The sequence below is a fragment of the Hakea prostrata genome, chromosome 1 (assembly GCF_041222555.1).
Source record: "Hakea prostrata isolate BN-2017 chromosome 1, UWA_Hpros_2, whole genome shotgun sequence".
In the NCBI taxonomy this organism is placed as follows: Eukaryota; Viridiplantae; Streptophyta; class Magnoliopsida; order Proteales; family Proteaceae; genus Hakea; species Hakea prostrata.
Window position 1 is genome coordinate 31718927 of NC_142600.1, and position 8717 is coordinate 31727643.

Sequence of the window (8717 nt, forward strand, 5' to 3'; positions counted from 1 at the left end):
AGGGAATGGATCAGAACTAATAAAACGAGCTTTATGATTTTCATTAATAGTCCATTATTTTACTCAGCCACAAATAGGCATGATATCATTCAGAGTATTTCTTAAAAACTCCTTTTACAATATTGCTATTGTAACAACAAATCTGAAGTTTGAAAATTTGTTAGCATATTTTCATCAATAATATTTTCTCCACATAATTTCAATAGAAGAATTAATTTAAAAAACTGCAGAACTGTATTTATTTATAGTTTCAAATCTTGCAGCTTCATATGCATCTGCAAAACTGTATTCATTTACAGTTTCAAATCTTATAACTTCAAGTGCATTTGCAGAATTGTACTCATTTACAGTTTCAAATATTGCAACTCCAAGTGCATCTCAGAAACTGTACTCATTTATAGTTTTAGATCTTGCAACTTCAAGTGCATCTACAGAACTGTATTCATTTACAGTTTCAAATCTTGCAACTTCAGATGCATTTAACAATATTTGTGGTGCAAAGCTAGCAACCACTATATACAGTAAATAAAACCAATTGTTAATGACAAACCACAACTGTTAAGGCAATCTAATATCTTATTATTTGTTTGATTCTTAGATTCAATAAAACACATACCTTTTTATCATGATGCACTTACATTTCAAGATGGACAAGGTAAACTCCATTATTTACATAAACGCGCAAGGAGATCGATCATTCTTTTCACTTTGGAATAGAAAACATGATGATACATAGTATGTTGTCTTTCTTCTCGTCATTCACAATTACTTCGAGCAGAATCGTGCTGATAACGTGTTATAAAATAAAGAGAAAATATATATTACAAAGAAAAAAGACAAGATCAGTTCAACCAGAATTAGTCCATTCAGTTGAGTGCATTACATATTTATAATAAAAAGAACATCTACTCTGATATGGAAATATCAGAGTCTACAAAGAAATACAATATATGATTCGTACACACAATAAGATATTCTTGATACGGAAAGATAGATTGCCACCTAAGATAGAAGGTGCATAGAATGAAAATATTGACTGCCAACATTGTGTGTTTAGATCACTGTAATCTTCAATTAAGATGAAAATGTGAATCACCAAGATTGTATGCGGAGGTGGTTGAGATCTTGAATTGGAAGTATTGTCTATTTGGAGGTGATGAATATCCACAATCAATAATCAATTTTTAAGGGTGTGGGATTGAAGTTAGCACAGCTTCAGATTCCTTGTGATACTTATAACTTCTGTCAAAATCTATATCAACTTTAGAGGTCACACCAAATTTTTTTTTAATTTCTACTCATAATTCCTTTCCTTTGCCCATGCCTTGAATAACGCCTCGCGCCATCCCCTCCTTTATTGTACCCGTGTCCATTTTTCCTTTGCTTATAAATTGGATATTGTCATCCTAAAAAAAACCCACACTCCAATCTATCACTCTATCACGTTCAGAAATTTATTATATAGCCTGCACACAATAAAATACAAATTTTCATCCCAAAATGAAGTAAATTAAATGATCAAATTTTGAAGTCTTTTACATAGCAATATTTTGGTAATCATTACAAAATTTTCCTTTTAAGTTCTGATTTAATTTTACTTCTCTTTTTAATAAATAAATTCTTATTCAGATGAGTGAGAGAGAGAAGACAGAAGAGACAAGGGGGATGGCAAAGAGTTATGCATAAGCAAAGCAGAGTTGGTTCACAGGGTTCGACGGCCAAAACATGGTAGGATGGGAAATTGCAGCCCTGGTCTTTTAAAGGAGACAATACCCACCCACCTACACAAAGCAAACATTTTTTTCTTTTTCTTTTTTTGGGGTCAAGATGCCCCAAGGCAAACCAAATGCTTAAAACATCTCACATTGCATCATTGAACATCTCACATTGCATCATTGCATGGGACTTGTAGTTCAAACTCAAAACATTTTAATGCTTAGCTTTTAAACTATAATGGCTCTTAAGCCACAATACTGGCCGGTGTTTTTAGGTCCCAAAAGGCTCATACCAACTGTTCTGATTGCTAAACAATAGCATCGCCATTCCTGCTAGAGCCGTCAATCTTGATCCAAATTTTGCAGAGACCAGCTAAGACTGCGCAGAAGTGAAAATATATCAACACAACCAGTCAAAATTACACATACAAAATAGATGCTGGTGGTCTAGCTTCCTGCTTCTCATACTCACTTGATTGTAACTCTGATAATAAAGAAGAAAGGTTAAGGACTGGGAAAGCCGTTGTAGTTTTCATTCTACAGGTATATCTTTGGTGTAATCTATAACTCCTCTAATGCCAGGCGGAAGCAGAAATCAAGTGCCTATCTTTCCAACCCAACAGCATGACCCCATCATTCTCTACCAGTGTATAGTGTTCGGAGTAGCTCCCCAGCAAACTGCGTATCACAGAGTTGACATAAGAGCTCAGTGGATATGGATGAAATCCTGCCATTGTTAACCGGGATTTCCATTTCCCCAGCAGCTCATGCCGCTCCACTCTCTCCTTCCCCTCGCAAGCAATGATGTTCACTATGTCCCTGGCCAAGCAATGCTGCTCCACATTAATTCGTTCTTTGCTGTCCCTTGGCAGTGTAACATCTATTGACTCAAACATTGCAGAGTAGTAATCCAGGGTCTCCATGAACCGCATGAAGAAAGGCGTTGTGTTTGTGTTTGACTCCTGCTCAACCAGTGTGACAACCTTGGGCGAAAGCGACTTTACCATCCGCAGCAGTCCGTCTCTTGGATTGTTCACGTCAACACTCTCATCTGGTGTGTGGTGAAGCTGCAGAGTGAAGTTCACTGCCAGAGCCTCGTCATGCCTCACCTTGAGCATCTCTCGTTTGACGTCTGGTCCAAACACTGACACAGCATGAAACTCAATAGGGATTTTGAACTTCTCAGACATTGCAGCTAGTCTCCTCCCAACAACCTCTAAACTGTCACCACGCGCATACTGAGAGACAGGATCATCAATCCCAGTGATTCGAACATGAGGGGGACCACTTGGCCTTGCTGCAAGTGCTTGTATCAGGGTCACCCACTGGGTCCCCTGAGCAATCTGAAAATCTATGATGTGTATCCGGTCCTCATTTCTGAGTGCTTCAGCAATTGCTCCATTAGCCGCCATGTAACCAAATTTTAAATATGGGCAAATTTCATACAGGATCTGCATGTAAGAGAGCAACTCAGGGCCTTCTGGTTCTCTACACCGCAGAGCATGGTAGATATTAGAGCCTGAGTCCTCCTTCCTCGCAACCAGCCCTTCTACCATATAAGCACCCAGACGCTGGATTGGTTCTCCACTGACAGAGACAACACTTCCAGCCTCATGGATCAACTTATTGAAATCATCTGTCCTGTCCTCTGAAAGAGCCCTTGCACACCCAATTAACAGTTCTTTCAGGGCAATCTGATTGACCTCCTGAGAGGACACCCCAGTTACTCCATGATGCTTTTCAGCATGAATTCCATTGCTTGACTTCCGGGGCTTTGGAACAAAATATTGCTGGACCACATTTGAATCCTGGCAGGGTTCCAGGTTCCAGGACACCGAACCTTGACATGAGACTGGCGGCTGCTTACTTACCTCAGTAGCAGCATTTGATGTTGTTGCTTCATCTTCATCAACATCAGGACCCATCAGAGTAGTCTCTAGTTCTTGTAGGATGTATTTAATGCTTTGAGCACAATTTGCATTCTGTGGAAGAAAACTCCCACCACGGCAGGGCACTAGATTGTCTTGAAGACTAACTGGTGACTGACTTACCCAGTGGAAAGAACTATCAGCTTCAAGTGAAAAATTACAGAAGGGGCTGACCCCTAAAATATTCTCTGTGGAGCAATACTGCTCCTGGCTGTTGCTCAGTGAAGTAAAATTATCACAGTCAAAGTGAGTGGAGTGAAGCGAGTTAGACGAGGTCTCTGATTTAAACCTCAGAGGTCCAACTGCCCATTTGGAGATTGCAGAAGTGAAGTGAGAAAACTTGTATGATATGTCTGAACTGGTAGCACCATACCTGAAATGTTGGTGCCAATCCATGCTATGAAGCTTGCATCTGTTGATCGTTTCTAAGAATTACACTCAATGTATTGAAGGGTTTAAAGTTGGTCGTAACCCTATGCAATTGACGAATCATGACCAAAGTAATGATCTAGAGCAGAGTGGGCCTTAAAGCAACCTTCCTTTCAGATTCAAGTTTGAACTGCAATAAAAAAAAATATGAGAGTCCAAAAGATTTGATTCTTAGAATTAACAATAGAGCAGGAATGCAGCTTGTACAAACTATATTTTACACATTACTTGATAAGTTATGCATCACTCGAGCAAGCATTAAAGTTGGAAGCAAATAAAATGTCCCTAATAGGAAAAGCTTACAATCTCACATAGGAGAAGTAGATAGCAACTGAAACAAGTAACACATATAGCATAACTTTTTATGCACGGCAGCCATATCAGCACCCACTAATGTAAGGTTACTTTGCCTGGCTTTTATCCCAGAAAAATAAAATAAATAAAACTTTGCCTGGCAGAATCATAAACAGAGACTCGAGTACTAAACATTGTTTGAGGCTTCCCTAATATGACTAATCAGAAATGTAATTTGAATCTAATCCAATTGGCTTTTCATGTGGTAAAGAAAAGATGATCATACTCAAAAAGTATGAAAGGAAAATAACTCTCATTACTAAGACTGCATCAGGTGCGCATTCTTGGTAGTTTTGAGATGCTAATAATTGCTGTCTTTATCATCTCAGAATACATTACCCAGAATGCAAAAGAAATGCACCTTAAAGTGTATCTTCATTTCGAAGTCAAGACTGATAACAACTAATACTTTGACGTGTATGTGGTACTTTAAACATAATATTATCATAAGCACCATCATCCAATAGGTAATACCTCTCCATCAGGAACATCGCTTCCTCAGAATATCCTATAACAAAGTGACCCATGATTTCCAAACAATTCTTGATGATGATAAGAGGTTACAAGTGAAGGCAAACACACAAGCCAGTGACTAATTTCTATATAGAGAAGCATTTAATGATTTCCAAGCATTAGTTGTAGTTGATAATATAATGATAATTAGTTCCAAGCATTTAATAGTAATTAGTTCTAAAATTATAGCATAGGACCAGCCACAGATTTCTAATCAGAGAAGGAACGACAACAATAGTGTTCAAAATTAAAGCATTTTATTGTAACCAAACGCTAGTTCCTAATGAAAGAAACATAGGCCAATAAATTCCTTAGGTTTGTAGATCCATCCCACATCACCTTCTCTCAAAAGCAAGATACAAAAGAAGAGAATACTCTACTTGCATGTATGAATAACGCATGCTTCTCTGCTTCATAGTTGACAGATGAAACCATCAAAATCGCAGTCAATTAACTTCACAGATCGATGCAACAGTAAAGAAGTAGAAAAAGAAATCATTCAAAACCAGAAAATCACATGAAACAACAACTCAGAGATGTATCTTACTCAGAAGCCTCAAAAAGGAGTAACCCACAAATTCTTCTTCCTCCACCAAAGTTGTAGAAGAACTACTTTGGGAGCATTCTGCTCTGAAATACCCTACAGCTACCACCTTGCCCCTGCGTCTTCAATCCCAAATTGAAATCACAGGAAATGAAACCCTGAAACTGATAGAGAAACAATGCCTACACAGAATGGAACGCGGTAACCATAAATTAAATCCTCAAAACATAATCAAATCGACAAATTGAAGTGGAAATGATGCATAACCAGATTGAGAAGTTTCGAAAAGAAAAGAAACGAATGAAATTAGAAAAAGCATATATATCTTCAGAGACAGAATCTACGAATACCGAAATTAATTAATCTCTCCCCCATTTACTCATTCTCTGCTTTGGAAATCAAATCCTCACCTCTTTTCATTACCTCCATTGTTTTCTCTAGAATATCTTCGCTTATCTGAGTAATCGTTGCTGAGGTTGAAACAGAGTGTGAAGAGCCGAAGAAGAAGAAACTATAAAGGTACAAAATGAACCGGCTAAGGAAGGGGATTAGAGTGAAACGGTTACAAAAAAGAAAAAAAATTAAAAAAAGAATTAGAGTAAAACGGAAGCTTAGAATGAAAACTAACGTTAACGGCAAGATTGTTTGCCACGTGTTCAGTCAATCAGCAATCTGCCGGCGTGTTTTAACACTACCAGGGATTAATAATTCTAACGTGCGCATGATGCGCCAAGCTTGTTGGACGCCTGGAGCTTGGAAAAGCTGACATCACATCACTCAAAAAGTCACTACCAGGAATGCCACGCAGCCAGGCGCTTCACACGGTTGTGGTTCGAAGCGTGAAATCCGGAAGCCTCATGGCGGCTAACCTGAAATCTTGTTTTTGGAAAAAAAAATTTAAAAATTCATAAATCAAAACAAAAACTAAATTGTAAATTTGTAAGACAATTTTTTTAAGGTAATGAAACCAAATTTTTTTCCTTTTTTGGGTAGAAAAATATATATATATATAGCAAGACGGGTCACGCATGACCCTCCGATGGCTTTTGTAGGATTTTCAGGATTTCTATTTCATCACAAAACATCTTTGAACACCAATTGACTACTTGGTTTCCTTCATGTCTAACGTGAGTGAAACGGACATGTCCATTTGATACGAATCTTTGACGGATGTCATTAATAATGTTCTCAAACATTCATTGGATCTTCAAATAAGGATGAAGAAACAAGATTGTCTGGCGGGAGTCAAATTCCATTTCAATAGGCCATACCCCCATATTTCACCGGAATTCTCACAGGTTTATATAGATAGGGCTTGAAATAAAACTACTATTGATGCGTCCAAAATCTGCTCAGCCCTTGGATCTCCACGTGATGTCCTGCAAAACGAAAGCGTCAGATGTGGCCCGACCGCTGGGGTCGGGAGTCCACCTCCGAAGGCTAAGTCAGTTGATGAACTTAATCACAAACGGCTCTGCTAGAAGCACAGAGCTAATGAATGAAGAAACGGGAAAGGTGATCTAGATAGCAGAACGCTGATAGTTTAGGTCTATCAGTATGTATCTGAACCTGAGTCTCAGATAGTATTCTTTTTGATCAATTGATCCGTCCCTCACCTTGTATGGTAGTGAGGTTTATATAGAGTGTACCTTCGAATCTCCTTCGTTGGATGCACTCGAGCCTTTTTCGGGTAGTCGTTGGATCTTATCAATAAGATCCGTTGAGCGATAGACTTCTACTAGTTTGGGCTAGTAGAGGACTCTTGAGATAACCGTTAGGTTATGCGATAGTTATCCCTTTGATGATGATTATCCGCAGCCGTCAGTTTGAGTCTGCTGTCATCAGGGTGATTACCCTAATCCATAAGTAAGATTAGGGCACGCTTGCAGCCGAATAATCTTTCTTCTTCAGCAAACCATCTTCTGGATCCGGTTCGCTCGGGAGCGGTTCTGTTTTCTCCGTCTCGACCGGGGTCGAGGGTCGGACCAGGTATGAACCCGGTCAGATCATAAACTCTCCATATCACGAGCCCCCCAGACCAAGCGTTCGGTCGATCCCGAGGGCTTGGTTTTTAATTGGGTTCGTCGTCAGGTGATGATCTCTGCGTGCTTCATTAAATGTCATATCACATTTAATGCGGTGGTCACTTTTCCTCGAGCGTTGTGAGTGTAAGGCCACATGTCTTCGTTGCAGTTGATCTGTCGTGGCTCACGTCATCCAAGCGACGATTTCCGAACGCCTATTTCGGATTCGTGAGTTCAAACTTTCAAAACGTCTTCGAATCTTGATCGTTGATTTTGAATCAATCTCGATCGTTCAGATTCCCGAACACTCGTGCGGGAGTTTTAAAAGCGGTTCGTTGTCTTCGTAGGTTTCATTCTTCCCTGTCTGGAATTTGAACCTTTGTCGTCGCCTTCGCGCCTTCCTGCTCTCAAGCTTCCGTCTCACCTGAATCGGTAAGTTTCTTGGTCTTTTCCTTTTGTAGTTTACTGAAACGAGTAATGGCGGACGATAGGGCTTCTTTAGTACCCCATGCTGGTGATAGCAGTGATGCTTTTGCCTCTCCTGCTCCCGAACAGTCGAATAGTGATAACAAAACCCTAACCGTCCTCTGGCAAGAGTTCGCTGAAGTTTCTCAAAAAGGTTTTGAAAGAAAAACCGAAACTTCCCCTGTCCTTGTCGAGTCTGGATCTTCCAAGATCGTTGATTCTTCTAGGCAACCTCAAACCTCCGGGTCCAATGGTGGGCCTAGCTCTGTTCCTTCCATTTATAATGGAGAAACCCTTCTTTCAGCTGTCCAAGATTTTGACCTTCCTTCCTCCTATCAGGTTAGGGCTCCCCACCCTGATGAGAGGGTTGATTCATCCCTTTCGGGTAAATTTTCTCTGTACATAGATGCACTGGAAAGCGGGGTTCGCTTTCCCTTTTTTAATCCTTTATTCTCCGCAGTTTTGAATCACTGGAACATTTGTCCCGGAATGCTCCTCCCCAATAGCTGGCGTCTCATCGTCGGCTTCTTGGGTTTGTGTTTTGAGCTTGGCATCACGCCATCTCTTTCTCTTTTTGTACATTTTCATGTTCTTTCTATCTCCCATCCTCCCGGATGGGTCTTTCTTTCCAAACGCAATAAGGCTGAACTTGATTGGAGGGGCAGCATCCTTGTCAAAGGATCTTGCCCTTCTAACCACAAAAGATGGCGCGAACGATACTTTTTCTGTCTAGCGCCTCCATCAG

At 39.9% G+C, this 8717-nt stretch overlaps 1 protein-coding gene across 5 annotated transcripts; it reads right to left on the reverse strand.

Annotated features, from left to right (window-relative positions):
• Positions 1 to 1873: 1873 nt before the first annotated feature.
• On the reverse strand, positions 1874 to 5977 carry LOC149028744 (chitin-inducible gibberellin-responsive protein 1-like). 5 transcript variants are annotated; one of them, XR_016170432.1, is made up of 4 exons: positions 5894 to 5977; positions 5487 to 5665; positions 2188 to 4202; positions 1874 to 2094 (listed from the first exon to the last, which is right to left on the reverse strand). XR_016170432.1 is itself a non-coding variant. In XM_089138860.1 (3 exons), exon 3 carries the CDS (start codon positions 4037 to 4039, stop codon positions 2288 to 2290), a length of 1752 nt encoding a protein of 583 aa, XP_088994986.1. In that variant the 5' UTR covers positions 4040 to 4202; positions 5487 to 5665; positions 5894 to 5977; the 3' UTR covers positions 1874 to 2287. The 5 variants fall into 5 exon arrangements, 4 of the variants coding, with proteins under 4 accessions (XP_088994986.1, XP_088994995.1, XP_088995003.1 ...); XM_089138860.1 differs by having other exon boundaries at positions 1874 to 4202; XM_089138869.1 differs by having other exon boundaries at positions 1874 to 4202; positions 5907 to 5959.
• Between the last annotated feature and the right edge of the window lie 2740 nt (positions 5978 to 8717).